Source organism: Vicugna pacos, chromosome 10, assembly GCF_048564905.1.
Source record: "Vicugna pacos chromosome 10, VicPac4, whole genome shotgun sequence".
Classification (NCBI taxonomy): Eukaryota; Metazoa; Chordata; class Mammalia; order Artiodactyla; family Camelidae; genus Vicugna; species Vicugna pacos.
Window position 1 is genome coordinate 45718988 of NC_132996.1, and position 19712 is coordinate 45738699.

The 19712-nt window shown below is 37.3% G+C and overlaps 1 protein-coding gene across 4 annotated transcripts in view; it reads left to right on the plus strand.

The window, feature by feature from the left end:
• The window catches only part of BBOX1 (gamma-butyrobetaine hydroxylase 1), a 55429-nt gene that overhangs the window by 24209 nt on the left and 11508 nt on the right, over positions 1-19712 (plus strand). For all 4 annotated transcript variants that reach the window (XM_072969694.1, XM_072969693.1, XM_015252058.3 and 1 more), the window contains 2 exons: positions 1168-1366; positions 18464-18569. In XM_072969694.1, coding sequence (XP_072825795.1) covers positions 1168-1366; positions 18464-18569 — 305 coding nt within the window. The remainder of the gene's footprint in view (positions 1-1167; positions 1367-18463; positions 18570-19712) is intronic.

Genomic DNA, 19712 nt, shown 5'->3' on the forward strand with positions numbered 1-19712 from the left:
AGTAATTCGGTTATACATATGCATATATATATGCATGTATTTTCTGTTTCTTTTCCATTATGGCTCATTACAAGAAATTGAGTATAGTCCCCTGTGCTGTACAGTAGGTCTTTGTTGTTTATCTCTTATATATACAGTAGTATATCTGTTAATCCCAAACTCCTAATCTATCCCCTCTTCCTCTCCACCTTTTCGCATTCCTTTTTCTTAGACTGGGGTCTTTGGGGTGGTTTTCTGTAACATGACGTAGATTCCCCAGTTAGACAAGGCAGGCATTGTTCAGGATGTTCAGGCATTGTTCTGTCACCTGTTTGCCTTCCTAAGGCAAATTTGTTCCCCCTAAAACGGATTAGCAGGAGTTAGGTCTTTCCTGAACACGGTCGTTCATATCTGAGTTATTTCCCTTGGCAAAACTACATGTCTTCTCTCTTCCACCTCCTTTGAGAGAGCCTACTTTGCAAGCAAATTGTTCGCTGCATTTGTTTTCCTTTCTGTTTTTCCAAGTAAACATTTTTATGAGCAATTAATTATGAGGACTCAGAGATCTAGGAAAGGCATTTGACTTTATCCCGCTGGCATTGTCAGCAAAGGGTCTATGCATCCCATGACCACAAGCTTCATCTTTTCCTCCCCCTGGACAGCTTCTGATGACTCCCATGAATGAGTGGACCCCAGAGAAAGCTTCTTATCAAGCAAAATAAGAGGAAGAAGCAGCAGTCCCTACCATGGCAAACACTGCCCCCACCCCCACCTCCTGGACAGGCATACGCTGTTCTAACACACCATTCTGATTTTATCATCTGTTTGAAGTTGAGCAATATAACACAGTATTTCAGGGTTATTTCTAAGCAGTGTCCAGGCAGAGAAGCCCTAAGGACATATGTGTCAAGAGCCATCCATAAGATAAACAACATTCTCTTGACAAACACATGACAGTGAATCATGTCGTGGGTCCAGCACAGTTGTAGGCAGGAGGCAGGAAGTACACTAGCCTGGCTTCAGGGCAGAAGTGCTGGTAACTTGGCTATTTTTAAATAGGACTGAAATGTGGTCAATTTCATGATAGACCAATGGTAAACTTTGACGAACCAGCTCCTTCTCTGAGGGTCTCATTGTATGTAAAAACAATGTTTTCCTACCTGGTGTCTTCTTTTTCTCAATTCACAGAATGTCAGTACTGGGGCTCAGAACTCCAGCTGCCTACTCTGGATTTTGAAGATGTTTTAAAAGATGATGAGCATGCATACATGTGGCTCTCCAACCTCAAGAAGGTCGGCATTGTGCGGCTCACAGGAGCAGCTGACAAACGAGGAGAAATTTTAAAACTTGGGAAAAGGATTGGTTTCCTTTATCTCACATTTTATGGGTAAGTCACCAAAGAGTTGGTATTCTGCCATTATATATAAAGTTAGACGTGTTTCCCAGAAGGCAGATTTTTTTTTCGATTGATGATATAGAAATGTGCATAACCTCTTGAACAGGGAATCCAATGGGAAGGCAAGTCAAAAAGTGAGACTTCTCTGAGAAGGACTGGAAAGACATCAGATGCCAAAGGCTGGACACTTATAGGTGATGAGTCGTGTGCTAGGGCTGCCACAACAGAACACCACAGGCTGGGTGGCCTACACAACAGAAATTTAGCTCCTCACAGTTCTGAAGGCCAGAAGTCCAAGGTCCAGGTGCTGACAGGTTTGGCTCTCGGGGAGAGAGTGCTCTCTTCCTGACTTACAGATACCACCTTCTCACTGTATCTTCACATGGCCTTTCCTCAGCATACCTGCACTCCTGGTATCTCCTCCTTTTATAAGGACACCAGTCTCCAGGCTTAGGCCCCCACCCTTACGACTTCATTTACCCTTAATCACTTTAATTCAAAAAGATACCTGCACCATAATGTTCATAGCAGCACTGTTTACAATAGCCAAGACATGGAAACAGTCTAAACGTCCATGGACAGATGACTGGATAAAGAAGTTGTGATATATTTATACAATGGAATATTATTTGGCCATAAAAAATAATAAAATAATGCCATTTGCAGCAACATGGATGGCCCTGGAGAATGTCATTCTAAGTGAAGCAAGCCAGAAAGAGAAAGAAAAAATGCCATATGATATCATTCATATATGGAATCTAAAAAAGAAAAAAAAAAGACAAGCAAACTTATTTACAAAACAGAAACAGACTCACAGATATAGAAAACAAACTTATGGTTACCAGGGGGAAGGGGGTGGGAAGGGATAAATTGGAAGTTCAAGATTTGCAGATACTGAGTGGTATATATAAACTAGATAAAAAGTTTATACAGTATAGAACAGGGAAATATTTTCAGTATCTTGTAGTAGCTCATGGTGAAAAAGAGTATGAAAACAAATATATGTATATTTATGTATGACTGAAGCATTGTGCTGTACAACCAAAATTGATACAACATTGTAAACTGACTATACTTCAATTAAAAAAAATACACACACACACACACACACACACACACACACACACACATACACACACAGAGAAAGCCCTTAATCACCTCCTTGAAGGCCCTATCTCCAAATATAGTCCCATTGACGGTTAGGGCTTCATCACATGAATCTGGGAAGAACACAGTTCAGTCTGTTAACAGGTGGGATAGAAAACTGTGTTTCTCTAAGACTTTTTAAAAATATTCAGCTTTACAAATGTTAAAGTTCATTGAAGTTTTACCTCCCAAGAGTTGGCGCAAAATCCGATGGGGCCCTGGGGTATTGAAACCAGCCACCAGGTGTGTTAGATGAAACTAACATACAGAAAATTAAGTCTCTGAACCTTAGCAAGTAACAGGAAACATAACTGATTTTAGCTTTGGAACAAGAGGCTGTTTGCGTAAGAATTGCCTGGGAGGTAGCATTAATTATGGGTAATAAAACACTAACAACAGGAAACACTTCTCTGAAAGTGGGGGTATGACTGTGTTTCTAATCTTCAGGGTGAGCCCATCATTTGCAACGGATACATTTAAACTTGGGCTCATAGAGTAGAGGGCACTAAAAGTGAAAAGGACCTTCAAAATGCAAAGGTTGCAAACTGGTAGCGCGCAGGTGGTATTCAGATGTGTTTTGTTTAGCCCACGTGATGTTGAAAGAAAACGGAATTCATGGTCAACACTTAAAAACTGGGAGATTTTACCTTAAATATCGACCTGACTTTTCTTGAAGAATTGAATGTGGCAACTAATGAGCTTAACCCCCTGCTTGCTGACAACCTGCTGGATATGAGATGAGGCTGGGTCCTGAAGAGAGCATATTCTCAGTCTCCAGTTTCACAAATCCTGCCCCAACTCCCACCTCGAACCTGCAAGGGCCCTGCTAGTCTTTGACTTTGCCACTAGGTTTGCTATTCCAGAGTAAGACCTCGTCTGTAGATAAACAGAGGGTCAAAAATATTCAGTCACTGATGCTCCCAATGATTCAAGCAAGTTTATTCATGGCAGAAGATTCTATCTTATTTAGGCTTGGATGATCCAGCCCCCACCCCCACCCCAAGAACTTACTTTTACCATCAACAAATTTGTGTCATACAAAATTTTTATTTCCCCTGCATCGGCAAGAATTTAAGCTGCCTAAGAGATTACAGCAGTGACAACAGACAAAGGAAAGAGGAGGAACAGTCTTGAAATTAGTAAGAGCCTCAGCTGTATTATTTGTTCTTTACTATTTTCTGCAACTTTCTGGAATAGATACTATCCCTGAGTTCGCTGATAAGGAAGCTGATGCCCAGAGAATTAAACCATAACCCAAGTTCCCACAGGTAGTGAAAATGGAACCAGAGTTGGGTCTGTCCAACCCCTGGGCTTCCTAACCCACCTCACATCAATAATAATATGAAGATAAAACATAGGAAAGGTGCTTTCAGGTACCGGAGGTCAACAGAACACTTCAAAACAAATCTCTTCTATGTTATTTTACTAGTTTTTATGCTGATAACAGTCTTTTTGTAACGATGCCAGCACATTTCACAATTTCACAACACTGGCCAAATTTGGGGGCTTTTTGTTACAGTTCTCTAACTCCCATTCCCATCCATCATTTTAAGGGTCAGATTCTTAGTCCTGATTTATGGCTTGTGTTTTGTTTTTTGTTTTGTTTTGTTGTTAAACATTGTAAAAAGGCTTACTCTAGTATTGTGAAATTTATTGGAATAAATACTAAAGGTCTGCTGTCAAAACAAATCAGATCTCCTACTGCTATTCCATTTCCTTTGTCCAAGATCTTCGCATCTGACCAGGTAGGTTTAACCTACTCAACGTCACCTTCAGCGGGTGATCACACTTCTTTCCTAAATCTCTCAAACTATACCTCACTCCAGGAAATGCCTTTCTTTCCACCTTACTGCTTCTTCCACCAATGATTACCAAGATCTCCCTCTTTTTTTTTTTCTTGGCGTATAGTCAACTTACAATGCTGTGTTAGTTTCTGGTGTACACCATAGTGGCTCAGCTATACATTTATATATATATATATATATTTCTTTTCATATTCTTTTTTCTTACAAGCTATTACAAGGTATTGAATATAGTTCCCTGTGCTGTACGCAGGACCTTGTTGTCTCTCTGTTTTATGCACAGTAGTTAGTATCTGCAAATCCTGAACTCCCAATTTATCCCTCCACCCTCTCTTCTCCCTTAGTAGTCACAAGCTTGTTTTCTATGTCTGTGAGCCAAGATTTCTTTTTTCATTTTTTATTTTAATTTTTTTTGTAATTTTTAATTCCCTACCTCAAGAACTTAACAGCAGAGAACGGTTTTGTTATTGTTGCTTTGATTTTGTTTGTTTGCTTATTTGTTGGGGGGGGTTGTTAATAGAATGAGAAAAGTGAGTATTTTTGCTGAAGTTATTTGCCTTTTCTATACTGAAATTAGGATAAATGAGATTTAAAAAAGAAGAGATATTTTAGAACAATGTTTCTCAACCAAGGCTGCACTTTGGAATGGCCAATTTAAAAAAATACTGACATCTGGGTCACATCTCCAGAGATTTTTTTTCAGCAGGACTGAGATTTGGCCAGGGTATCAGGACTTTTAGAAACTCTGCAAGGAAGACTCCTTTGCAGCAAAGGTTATAAACCTCTGGTTGAGAGGAAAGGTTAGTTCAAGAGAAAGCAGGTCTCAGTTGGCGTATAGCTTGGGTTCCTTACGTCGTCTGAATTCTCACGATGATATAGACTAAGTGGCATTTGTCACTTTCTTCTTTGTGCTGTGGGAATGGCTGGACATGACTTATCTTTATAACAGAATCAGCAGTTGCCTTAAACAGGGCCTCTCCCTTTCATATCTTTGTTTCTCCACTGGTCCTACTCTTGTTTGAGAAATAACTGGTTGGTGAGTGAGTGAACGGAAAGAGTAAATGAAGGCAATAAATAATGGAAAAGAAAAAATCGGAGAGGGACAGAGACAGGAAAGTGGGGAATGTTAAAGGTAAACTTTGCTTTCCGGGTAGATTTTTCAAGGAGCCCAGTTTCCACTCTTGCTTAGATGCCAAAAACAATAATAGCTTGGTGCTACTTTAAACACGCTTGCCTTGGGAAATGAATATCCACCTAGTACTTTTCCATTCAAAGAGGGCTACTAGTTTAGAGAATTTGAATTGCATGGGTCAAAAATGAGAATTATAATACCTATTTTTGGTTCTTGGCTGTCATCTTCATTGTTAAATGGTTAGTTGGATAAACCAAAACAGTAAATTCCAGAACTGTGTGCAGTCTTAGTATAGAGTAGGCAAGAAATAAATGTGTAATCATAAATTCACACCTAGATGCTTTAAAGGGATATAAAGAAGCAGATGAATGCAATAATCATCAGAGCATTTCATAATTATAAAATTACGTTCACCTACCAAAGCAAGATGGCAATAGCTTTGAGGGCAAAAGTATCCACCGTTTTCCACATCTGTATTTTCTCGGATACTTGTCATCTTTTTGACAGTGCATCACCTAGACAGTATTTTGTTCATGCAGCTCAGTAATCTTACTGCCTTAATGATGAGATCTTTCCTGGGAGAAAAGAGTAAAAGTTGGTAAAACAACTCTCATTGTCAATTTTGTCAAATATATATATTTGTGTGTGTGTGTATGTATGTGTATATATATATGTGTGTGTGTATATATATATATACTGTAGATCACAATGTAAAAAGATAACATTTTCAGGGGGATTTAACCCTTTGATTTACAGCAATATACCTTTCATAGAGTGGGGCCAAAAGCCTCATCCCATGACCCTGACCCCCTCTGCTCCAAAATCAATAAAAATAGCTTTCTGGATCATTTCTCTATTGAAGAAATTTTCTGAATTTCATGACATAATTTAATCCAATGGGAAATAGTTATTGTAAATAAACTACTCTTTACCTATATACTGCCATCGTCAATGATTATATCAAGTTAGAATAACGCATTCAAGGATGCATCCCACAGAGTAAATCTGAAAGAAAGAGCAATCACGTCAATCAAAGAGAATGTCTTGATTAGTGGTATTGTCATTTGACTCATCCATGCAATGACCATTCTTTGAATACTGTACCACATGTAAGGCGCTGTGTTGGGCATTTTGTTCAGAACTAGACTTGGGTTTCAATTTTATGAAAAACTATCTTTGGTGATTGTTGTGTTACTGAGTCCAAATTTGTTCTCTTGCCACACTGCGGGTCAATAAATCAAGAGAAGAGGTGTTGGGGTAAAGAATAACAACTTTGTTCAGAAAGCCAGCAGACCGCGAAGATGGTGGACTGGAGTCCTAGAAAACCATCCTTCCCTGAGTTTGAATTCAGGCTTTTTTATAGTAAAAGCAGTAGGGGTAAAGTCCTGGCTCCAGCCAGGCTCTGGAAGGGATGTGTTCATTTCTTCCTTCTTCACAGGTGGTCCTGGTCAGGTTGCTTCCTGTGAGCTGAACAAAGGCATTATAGCTTAATGCTCATTACCTGGGAGGCAGGGTTCCCAGAGATAGCTTATAGGCAAGGTCCCTTTAGTGGTTAACAAGCAATAGAATACAAAGCTTAAAGTAAAAGAAAGAGATCTAACACAGAGATATTGAGGACTTTCACTTGGTCAAGACATCAAAAATTCTTTCTTAGCATTGTCAACACTTACCAATCCTTAGAAAATTGACTTCATGAATAAGCCATCAGAAAGTCAAGCAGAAGGAAATACAGATATCGACCTTGGCTAGCGAGAGCCCAGAAGTTCAGATTTTCCATATCAGAGCCCAGAAGATCAGATTTTCTTCTTTCTTCTTCTAAGATTGTTTTATTTTCTGGCACAAGCAAGGCACAGTAACACATGTAGCAAGGGTTAGACGAAGAATAATGAGGTGAAAATTAAAAAAAAAAATTTCTGAAACACTAACATCAGGAATAAAATAAAGACAGTGAGAAACAATGAGAAAAGGGGGTAAAAGAAAAATTTAACAGATCTTGGTGGTAGTCAGATTTTATCTTGTGGAGACAAGCATGAAAGCTGTATAACTGCTAAATAAAACTTCTAAGGCCACCAAATATAGTGGAAGAATAAAAAGAAATACTTTGGAACACTTCATTTCAAAAAGTTTAGGAAAGAATTGAGGACTCAGTGCCCTAGGACATCTATGTTGCATTACTGCCCAGAGAGCTGACCACAGGACCAATGGGAAAACAGAGCTTAATCATGGCTTCACCACTGGCTACTTGGTGAAAAGGTGATCTAAACTTTTCATGTAATTTTCCAGAGTTCTGATTCTCCTCTACTGAGGACTTGCTTCTCTCTTTCTACAGGAGTGTTGTAATATCTCTCATGCCCTTTGAAGCCTTTGGATGAAAATTTGCTGGAAAAATATAAAATATTACTGCCCAGTTTGCATCTACATGAGTGCCTTGTATGCAGACTTCAATCGGATGAATAAAATAATGTCAAACAGCAAATGTTTCTGTTGGGCTGTTTGTCAAATACACCAGCCAGGCCAGTTAGGAATTAACAATATTGAAATGGCCTCTGGGGAGTACAAGTATCTCTCTTTTCCAGCATTCACTGGATTTCTGCTAGCATTTCTGTAAGCCAGACCAGCAGCATTTCACACATTATGTTGTATTAGAGACTGAGAATGTATGAGTGAAAAACATTATTATTCCTTGGCGTCTGGCCCCTTAGAAATTGTTCCTACCATTAGTGTTGCCTCCAAATCTGACTTTGAGACGGCTACTTGCTTGATAATACATGTTACCAGAAAACATTTGTGAAATCTGGAGCCTGAACAGGCAAAGAAAAAACAAGTTTACCCATTTTGATGAAGTTTCTAGTCAAGGAAGAGCTTGTGAAAACCACACAGCAACTTCTTGAATAAAAATGGCTTCGGAGTTAGGAAAAATCAATGTAGCAGCAATTCAGATTTGGGAAGAAAACTTGTCTGAGTTCTGAATTTAGTTGTAATGTCGTGCTACTTTGTAAAATAAATCTCACACTGAGATTTCTTAATGAGTTGTTTTAGATTTAGTACTGAGCATAGTGTTTGGGGCGGAGGAACTTTTAAAATGTGTGTTCTTGTGAGTTTCCTAGCAGAGTAATGGGCTATGTTCTTTTGGCTATTGTGAACCCCAGCTTATGTTATCAGCCAAGAGCCAGTCCTTGGAGTTCTCTTTGTAATATTAGGGTTTGCAGTAATGTTACTGCCAATAAAACCACTTGAATATGAGGTCATCTCATGAATGAAAAGCAAAATAATTTCTATGTCTCGTGCTCCTCCAGAAATCACTTGAAGAAATTTATAAGATACTCTAATAAGGCAATTGCTTCCCCATAAGCCCTGTGACCCCCATTACCTCCTTGGTTATGCTCTGTGCAGTCCAGACAGGCAGCTGCTATTATTGAGATGGGAGAAAATAATTTTCTACTAAGCATCTCTTATGTGCTAAGTATTGAGCTCCATGCTTTACTGTCATTATCTTGAATCTTGACAATTCTGATAATCATCATCCCCATTTTAAAGGTAAGGAGACTGAGGCAGAAGAATCAGCCGCAAACCCAGGTTTACTCGATGCAGCGGTCTGCAGGCTTTCCTTTGCACCATGCTTCTGCAGCGGCTTGTTACCTAACGTTTTCCCATAGCTCCTAACGCCATAGTAATTGTTGACTCTCCAGTGTGGTTGCTACTCATATTGCTAGCTCAGATGCAAGGGAATCATCTGACAGGATCATGTGGAAAATTCTCCAACTAAACCATAATGACAGCACCAGAATATTCATTTCCTTCCCCGCTATTAAATTCAAATCATAGCCAACTGTTTCTGCAGAAGGAAAATGACAGTTGGCAAAGAATCAGATAACTTGTCACAAAAGAAGATAAAGTTTATATTTGAATCTTTCACACTAATGAGCTAAACTAGCCTCCAGTTCTTGTTCTGATGAAATAAATTAAGCACAATTTCCCTCCCACCCCCCCAAAAAACTATTAAATATGCTTAATATGGAATTCTCATAGTTTTGTGTGTGTGTGTGTGCACGCAATGTACTGTATTCTAGCTTTTTTATAATGAAGGCTTTTGGACTTTGGAGCAAATTGCTATAACTTTTTTTCTTTATGTTTTTAGAGGTACTTGTTATCTTTCCATCATTACCTATCTTCATTTTTATTATTGGGATTATAAATATAATAATATAATAATAAATATTATTATTTATTATTTTATTATTATTATTAACCTTTAAAACTAAATTTTCAAAAAAACAATTCTCATGGTAGAATATGATAGAGACAGAAAAGTCACATAAAACAAATGTATAACTTAATGAATTACTGTAAGGAAACACACTTAAATACCATCCAGGACAAGAAATGGAACATAGCCAGCCACTCCGTCGTCTACCCACAAGTCCCAAGCAATCGCAGACCTCTTTTCTCCCCACGTGTAATGGCTCTCCTGAATTTTCTGGTATTCACTACCTTATTTTTCCTATTTAAAGTATTATCACCCCAGTGTGCCTCCCTGAGCACTACAGTCTGCTTTCCCAACATTTTAGTTTTCTGTTACTTTTCCCCTTACCTACAACTAGTTCTATTGGTAAATATAAATGTATTAATCAGCACGAGTGCTGTCAACTATTTCTACTCACTTTAGTTGTCTGAGCCCATTCTCTTGTAAATTCCTCAGGAAAAACTCATGGGAACAATATTCTCTGAATTCTTGCATATTGAAAACAATTTAAGACCTTTATACTTGAGAATCAGCTTGGCTAAATGTAAAATTCTTGGTTCACAACAGCTCTAACGTGTCGCTGTAGTTTTATTGGTAATCTGATTTTCTTTTCCTTATAAGTAATTTGATATTTTTATCTAGATTCCCAAAAGGATTTTTTTTTTCTTTAAAGACTAGAAATTTTATAGCCTTGGTGTTGGCTGTTTTGGGGCAAATTTTTCGGGGAGTATATGGGTTGATCTTTCGAAGTACAATTTCAAATCCTTTTTTTTTTTTATTTCAAGTTTTTTTTTTTTTTTTTTTTGAAATGTAGTTTTTAGCATTTGTTCTGTTCTTTACTTTGGGTTTCTTCTTTTGACCACCCCTGTTATGTATATATTAAATCTTCTTTGCCTATCCTCTTAATTTGTTACTTTCTCTCAAATCTTTCTATCTTTTCCTTTTTTGACATTTAAATTTTTCTCCCTTTTATTCTTACGGATCTAAAAGCATTGTTTGTTATGCTTATTTGATCTTGCATTCCTTCTAATTTAGTCTTCATTTTTAATGATTTTTTTTCTTTCCTAAATGTATCATCCATTTTTGAGTTTCTAACTCTGATGTAAGTAGTTCTTTCATATATTACATCAAAGTCTTCTGGATTCATTAGAACCAGCTATAATAGAAAATAGAAGTTAGAAACAAAATATTTTTTGTCTTTTAGGGGAATATCTGTCTGGGAGGTGTGGTCTATAGGTGTGCTGTTTTACCATTCATTCTTTCTCTCTTTTTAAAAATAACTTTCAGACTAAACCTTAATCATTTTTATGTTACTAAGTGTTACGTAAAATTTGTTTTCTTAACTGTCAAGGGGAGATATGATTCAGAAGCCTTTTGTAACTTACGGGTTTAAGCTATATTTCAAACCTATGACTAATAACGTTGTAAGACCTCCTAGGTCTTCTCTTCACTTTCACCTACGTCTTCTTTTTTCCTGGTCCCTGTAATGCTTGCTGTGGGGTCTTTTTCTCAGAAGGAAGCTTTATCATGGAGCGGAGTTTGTCCAGTGAGGTTTTAGAGTTCATGGGGCCCAGACTATTCCGATTCCTTGCCACAGGCAGATCTCTTGTACTCAGCTATATTGGAAGGTGAAAATCCCCTCCCAGATTTAACAGCCATCCTCAAATTGCCTTCCTATATGGTCCAGTGAATATCTGTCGTTGATGTGGAATTTTTCACATCCCCCAGGTACCTAGTTGCTCCCCTCTGCTTCCTCCTACACAGTTGCTGGTACCACATATTATGGCTTTGGAAGGTCCATCTCTATACCCACTCATTCTGTGGGTTCGTGGAAACATCTTGTCACTTAATTTTGCTTAGATATTGCCCCTGAGTTTTTGAGTTTGCACTCTAGATGTCTTGCAGGGAGAATTCAGTGAGATTAAAAACCATGTCACCACCCTCATTCCAGAATCCTCCTTGTTTACTTCATATCTTTATGTCTTATGGAGATTTCCATATTAGTTCAGTGAATTGAATAAGAGCAAAAGTAGATATACGAAAGGTTACCTTTTTCTTGTTGTGTTTAGGGATATTAATGGCATAATCTTTTTTTTTCATTTTCAGGAATAAATGCAATATAAACATATGTCCACAGTACAAGTAGGACTGCAAAGTTAATGACTTTTTAAAGCACAACTCTAGCAATTTCCCCTAGAAATAAGTCAACAACAACCATGATTGGTGGCTAAAGCATTCATGAATTATATATACCTAAACTATATAGCTTAGGCTAGGATTAAAGTTAATAGACAGTCAGGAAAATAATGCAATTTACTATCCTAGAGTCCATGTCATCATTCAACAAACATTTTTGGCAGTGAGTTAAGCGCCTGAGATAAAGAATGTTGGAACTCAGTTCCCTGATGTAATGAGATGTGCTGGTAAGACTTTACGGGACTATGAGGGAAGCAGAAATTTGAAGAGAAACAAGAATAGCCGCAGAGTAAATCCTCCTCAGTTCAGCCCAGATTCACCATCTCTCATGTCCGCTGATAAACCATATTCTCTCCCTCCACTGGGCCTTCTCACAAGCTATTTTTTGGCCTGCAATGACCTTTACCCTTTTATGTAAATCCTACTCAATCTTCAGGTGTTCACTTGATCGTCACTTCTTTATTCTCATAATACCCTGAACATTAGCTTTGGAAGATAAATCACCACAATGTGTCTTTCCCAGAGGTTGTAAGTTCCATGAGGTACAAGTACCATATCTATTCCATTCACTCCCGCATCTTCAGTTCCTGGCCCATGGTATGTGTCTAATAAATGATAAAGGAAAAATAAATCTCAGGAGCTCTGGTGAGTGACCGCACCTGGGAAGTCATATGTGGCAGTGTCATGACTGTAGTTAGAAATAATATACAATGTGATATTCCTTCAGATAGTTAACTATCCAATTTTTTTTGTTTATTTTAGCTAGGAGAGTGTTTTTCACATTAAAACGCAAAGACTGAAAAAAAGATATGAACATTATGTTTTTGATCCAATAGGGTAAGTAATGATTTCAAAAGAAGGCATTCTTCCATATCTGACAAGAAGACTTTGCAGCAGGTCAGCATTGGAGGCTGTAGCTGCTGGTGACAGTGAATCCAGGGTGCAGGTTTAGAACGCCGTTTCATATGAGTAGTACTTCAAAAATGAAAGAGTATAAATAAATTCAGCATCATTTTCCAAATGTGAGCCACGAACCAAAAGAGTATAAAATTTATCACTGTGGGTTCAAAGAACAAATCTAGCAAAAACAAATTTAAGCATCCCATGAATACTGATTCAAATTTGTCACAAAATACTATTAATATCATGAAATGCCATGGTATGTAAGATTGGCCATCTAGATTAGGATGAATCTAGTAAATCAGCTTCCTAAACAATTCCATGAAATACTCTCTTAAAGTCATGATTTAAATGTACAGGAGCTTTTGACAAAACTCAAAAGGGAAAATTCTAACAATTAAAATTTGAGAATGACATGAATAGCTCAGTGGAAATACTTAGGTTTGCTTAATAACATCTTTGGCAAAAGCAGTATTATTTGTACATTTATAATTACCTGCCCCAGTACAATACCCAGGAAGTCTACTCCATTAGATTAAGATGCTCTACTGAGCCTGCCTCTTCAGCTTTAGAACAATCTGGTCCTGCACCTCTGCTTCCGTCATGACACTTCTTGATAATCTGCTTGAGTTGTTACCTTACTTACAACCTAAGAATAGGTCTTAATGAGAGGTGCCTGTAAGAACACCCTAATCTCACTAAGGGCCCACAGTGGGCTTTTAAAAAGTGCTTCCTACACAGACCAGTGAATCATGTTTGCATTTATTTCTGTTGTGTTTTATTGGAGATTTGGATTCAAGAGGGATGAGTGAAAGCTTAGAGTCATAGACAACCAGCAGCAGGCTTCCTGGCATGATTCATTTCTATAGGAGGTAAAAAGGTAGATCAAATGACATTTCTAAGATTTTCCCAGACTTATGCTATAACTATTAAGAGAATGTTTTACGATTGGAACAGGCAAACTCCTTTCCCGGGATGTATCATTATGTGTGAGCATAGACTTTTAGGCTATACATCCCATACCGTGCCTAAGACACTTTAGGGCTGAAATATGTTTGTCATTCCCTGCCAGTTAGCTCAGAGGGCTGGAGAACTGCTCTGATGAAGCCAAGTCACAAGCCCCATCTCTGTAGAAGCCAGTTAGTGTCAAAGAAAAGATCTGTTCCCTGGCTAAAGCTTGCACCTCGAATCTCAGCCAGCTCTTGACCACAGCAAAACTCAGTTAGTTTATCCCTGATCATAGGTGGAACCAGGAAAGAGAATGTAGGTGGATCAATGCACAACCAGCATCATTCTTGGAAAGAAAATCTAAATAAGTCATTTCCTCCTGACGGTGTCAACAGCATCATCTTCTTAGAAGATGTTATATATTCTACAACTTGATGAAATCACTTTTTTTGTACCCTAAATCCCTTCCTACATGTTGATGATTCTTGGAATGCTGAAGTTGACAATAGTCTGAATCTGTATTGTGGATGGGCCATGGAGTGACACAAAGAGAACATGTATTTCTTGGCTACAGTCGTGACAATATAGTGGATCATCTAACTTATACTTGAAATGAGTTGCAGCAGGCTATATATACCCTCTCCTCCTTTCACGAAGTCTCTTTCCAGTTCATGGCCACATATGGAGGGCTCTTAAATCTTTAATGAAAGATATACAGTCTTTCTACCTTAAATTTAAATGAGGAAAAAAAAAAAACACACACACACAGAGCAAAATAGCTAGTTTCATCCTCAAATCCCAGAGGACGAGGAAGAAACCCTACCTTTCCCTTTCAGATTTCTCTGCCTAAAATGCATCTCCCAGGAATTCGCATTTCTCCTTCCCTTATTTTGATCAGATTTCTATGAAAAATTGTGGCTTTTTCTAGAGCACTTTCAAAAGCATCATTTCTGCCATGATATTCTCCTGCCCCCGGTGCCTATATCCTTGCCTTGCTTTATTTGTAGCACTCATCTCTTATATAAGATTTGGTAATTTCTTGTCTGTTTGTCCTTTTTGTTCCCTGCTATATTTCTAATGCTAAAACAATATCTTGAATAGAATAGGTGTTCAATTAACAAATAGACATTTTTAACAGCAATAAAATGGCATGCATATATAGTGACTTTTTTTTTGAGCCAGCCTTTGTTTTATTTTGAGACATGGCTTCCTTCCAATTACCCATTGTCTCAATATTCCAAGGGAAAAGCCTTACAAAATCTGAATAATGGTTGCTTTTCTTGCCATAGAGTTGCAAGTAATCTCTGGTTCTTTTTTTAATTAACTTTTAAAAATGTGTAAGTCAAGCTATTTTTTTTTTGGTAATGAGGGTAAAAGTAACGTAACATAAAATTTTAAATTTTTAAGTATTCAATTCTGTGTAATTTAGCACATTGACAATGTTGTGAAACCATTACCTCTACTTAATTTTAAGACATTTTTATCGATATTATTATTTTATTTTTTAAACTAATTATTCATCTTAGAATGATAGAAAACTAATCTATTACATTGCACAATGGTAAATAAAGGAGAGAATTAAGCATTTATCTCATCATCCCTATGTAAGCTATTATATGGAGTAACCAAATAGTAGATGAGGGAAAGTGGATCTTTTTAAAAGTATTCCAACTGATAAATTAAAAAGAAATTATTTATTTGGCATTTCACTATTTGAAATTCCCAAAGAATTAGTGGACCAAGCCACTGAGCATGAACAAGTACAAGTAGCACCAAAAAAAAAAAAAAAGACATCTAGATATTCTGTGCCTTGTAATAAAAGAACATAATGACATCTATAGTTTTGCCAAAGAGAGAAAAAAGAGTTTGTCCAAGCTTCTGCATTTAGCTTACATTTTTTTTTAGGAAAAAACAGAGGACGGGAGCATATGTTAAACTACATTATGAGTATATTACCAGCAAAGTTTAGACTGTGAGGAACACTATCAGCCAAATTCCCTAAGTTCTTCAAACCATAAATTGTGGTGAGAATAGTCTGGAAAATAACCATATAACTAAGAGACTTAAAAGACATAACAACTTTTTCATGTGCAAGATTAAATGTAGTGCCTAAGGATATGCACATTCAGGAATAAAAATATAAGGAAGTGATAAATGTAGAAGTTATGGTCATGGCTACTCTAGAGGAGAGAGAAAGGAACTGTGACTGGGACAGGGCATATGTTTGAGCTTAAAGTTATATTTCTTGATCTGAGTAAAGTTACAAGAGTATAATTAAAAATTCATTAAGTTCTCCCTAAGATCAGGAATAAGACAAGAATGCTGTTTTCACTGCTGCTGTTCTACAGCATACTGGAAGTTTCAGCAAGAGCCATTAGGCAAAGAATAGAAAAAAGGGCATCCAAATAAGAAAGGAAGAAGTAAACCTATTCCCTAACGGCATGACTGTATATGTAGAAAACCCAATAGAATGTATACAAAAGGGCTACTAGAGCTAATAAATAAATTCAGCAAAGTTGTAGGATACAAAGTTTATGCACAAAAATCAGTTGTGTTTATGTACATCAGCAATGAACCATCTGAAAAGGAAATTAAGAAAACAATTTCATTTACCATAGCATCTAGAAGAATAAAATACCTAGGGATAAATTTAACCAAGGAGGTAAAAGACTTGTAAAAGAAAAACTACAAAACATTGCTGAAAGAAAGTAAAGAGGGTCTAATAATGGAAGGACCTCCTATATTCATGGATTGTAAACCACACTATTGTTAAAGATGGCAATACTACCTAAAGTGGGCTACAGAGTCAGTGCAATCCTTGCCAAAATTCCAATGGTCTTTTTGCACAAATGGAAAAGCCAATCCTCAAATGTACACATATATATGTATGTGTGTGTGTGTGTGTGTGTGTGCGTGTGTGTGCGTGTGTGTGTGTGTGTGTGCGTGTGTGTGTATATAATGCAAGGGGCTCTAAGTAGTGCAAACAATATTGAAAAATAACAAGGTTGGAGGACTCACATTTCCCGATTTCAAAACTTACTGCAGATCTACAGGAATCAAAATAATCATGGTACTAGGATAAGGATAGACATATAGATTAATAGAGTACAATTGAAAGTCCAGAAATAAATTCCATTCATCTATAGCTGATTATTTTTATTCAATGGGGAAAGAACGGTCTCTTCAACAAGTGGTACTGGGACAACTGTATACACACATGTGAAAGAATGAATATGGACCCCCTTCCTCACACCATTTGCTTAAAAAAAAAACTCAAAATGGGTTAATTATAGAGCTAAAATCATTAAACTATGGGGCAAGTATTCATGACCTTGAATTGGGCAATGGATTCATGCATATAACATCAAAACAACAAATAGAAGTTAATTGGACTTCATCAAAATTAAAACCTTTTGAACATCAAAGGACATCCCAAGAAAATGAAAAGACAACCTACAGAAGGGGCAAAAATATTTGCAAATTGTTTATCTAAGAGTCTAGTGTAGGATATATAAAGAACTCTTACAACTTAACAGAAAAAGATAATCTAATTTTAAAATGGCAAAATACCTGAATACATTTTTTTAGAGGAGATATACAAACGGCCAACAAACACATGAAAGGTTACTCAACATCATTAGTCATTAGGATATTACAAATCAAAACCATGAGCTACCACTTCACATCCACTAAGATGGCTATAATAATTAAAAAAAAAAAAAGACAAGAAGTGTAGAGAGTGTGGAGAAATTGGAACCCTCACACATTGCTGGTGAGAATGTAAAATGGTTCAGCTGCTGTGGAAAATAATTTGATGATTCCTTAAAAAGTTAAAGATAAAATTATGATATAATCCCATAATTCCACTCTTAGGGATTACCCCCCCCCAAATTGAAAACAGTTACTCAAGTAAGTGCATGTTCATGAACATGTTTGCATGATCATACTAGTACTATTCACAATAACCAAAGGGTAGAAACAGAACAGGTATCCTCCAAAAGATGAATGGATAAACACACTGTGGTATATCCATACAATAGAATATTATTCAACCATAAAAAGAATCAAGTACTGATACATGCTACAACATAGATGAATCTCAAAAAAATTAAGTGAAAGAAGCCAGACACAAGAAGTCATGTATGATTCCATTTACATCAAATATTCAAAAATAGGTAAATCCATAGAGACAGAAAGCAGATCGGTGTTTGCAAGGGACTGAGAAGAGGGCAGAATGGGAAGAAACTGCTTACTGGGTAAGAGGTTTTCGTTTGGAATGATGGAAATGTTTTGAAACTAGCTAGATAGAGGTGTTGGTTACTCATGCTTTAAGTGTTCTAATTGCCACTGAACTGTTCATTTTAAAATGGTTCATTTTATGTTAGGTAAATTTTGCCTCAATAAATCATTTTTTTCAAATGCATTAAGCTACCAAAAAACATAACCTACAATCCCATATACACCTCTTTATAAACTCTATAGGAGAGACTAATGTGTAAACGTATTCTTTTTTGGAGAGGAGACGAGAAACAAGGGGATGCTGATTCTGAAATAGTTACTTTGGGCAAAGAAAGGTCAGCCTCCTTTCCTGGCTCATAGTCATTATGGTAATTATTTTATAAAATGAAGTTTCCATTTCCCCCATGTCTCAAGTTCATGCTAACACATTTCCTCTGGCTTAGGGACAACCTGTTTCAACATATGTTTCTTGTATTTTACAGACATACTTGGCAAGTGCAAGATAAACTCGACGCAAACAATGTGGCTTACACAACTGGGAAGCTAAGCTTCCACACTGATTATCCAGCCCTCCATCACCCACCTGGGGTAAGGTGAGCCTCGACATATTTTCCACGAGGCAGGCCAAGACCCAATATCCTCCTCTATTTTGAGCCTAGAAGATTATATGTTTCACTAGCTAATTTGTCATGGAGCTCTTTCTCCAAACACAATCCAAGCTCACAAAATCTCTGTGCTTAAATTCTGAACAGCGTCCCAAGGGATAGAAGATTTCCATGTTGGTTTTGTTTTTTTTTTTAACATTTCTTTGTTTCTCCCTGGAAATAACTATTGGCGCTTTTCGCTTTGCTAAGACATTTTACCATAGCAGTACATTTTAAGGTCTTTTTGTACATGTACTGTTCTCAAGAGAGTTAAAAGAGAAAATGAAACCAGGGAACACAATGTAGAGTTTTTCCCAAAAAGTCACATGGCCATCATTCATATCAGTTAGCTATTGCTGAAAACACACACACACACAAACACACACACACACACACACACACACACTATAACTTAACAACTTAAAAGAACAAGCATTTACTTAGCTCATGTTTTTATGATTTGGGCTACGTTCAGCTGGGTAGTTACGCTGCTTCTAAGTCTGCTAGGGACTGGTAGACCCCGGTGGTGCCTGAGATGACTTGTCCCTGCTCCATTTGATCTGTCATCCTCTCCCTGTACCCCCACCCCTGGTTAGCCCGTTTATGCACACAGAAGGTGGCAGAGTTTCCAAAGGGCAAGCCAAACCGTACGAGGTCTCTTGAGACCTAGGCTAGTCATCAGCACAGTGTCACCTCTGCCTTGTTTTATTCGTCAAAGCAGGTCATAAGTTTAGCCCAGATTCAAGGTGTGAGGAAGTGGAGGCCACCTTTTATGGGAGAAGCTGCAAAGATGTACTACAAAGGAGTGTGAATACAAGGAGCAAAATAACCTTGGCTGTTTCTGGAAAGCATTTACTCGCCCATCTATCAGATCCTTCATCAAGGAGGCAGATGTTCACCACAGAGCCACAAATCTTCCAGCTATATTTTTACAAAAGTATCATTTTGCTAAACTAAGAAATAAATGATGAGGAAACTACCTTTGAAAAGATATTTTCCCCCCTATTTTTAGAGCTAATGGGACTAAATGAAATACACACACAGAAATCTGTATCGTCAAGGGTAAATGAAAGTGAAAATTTGGGGT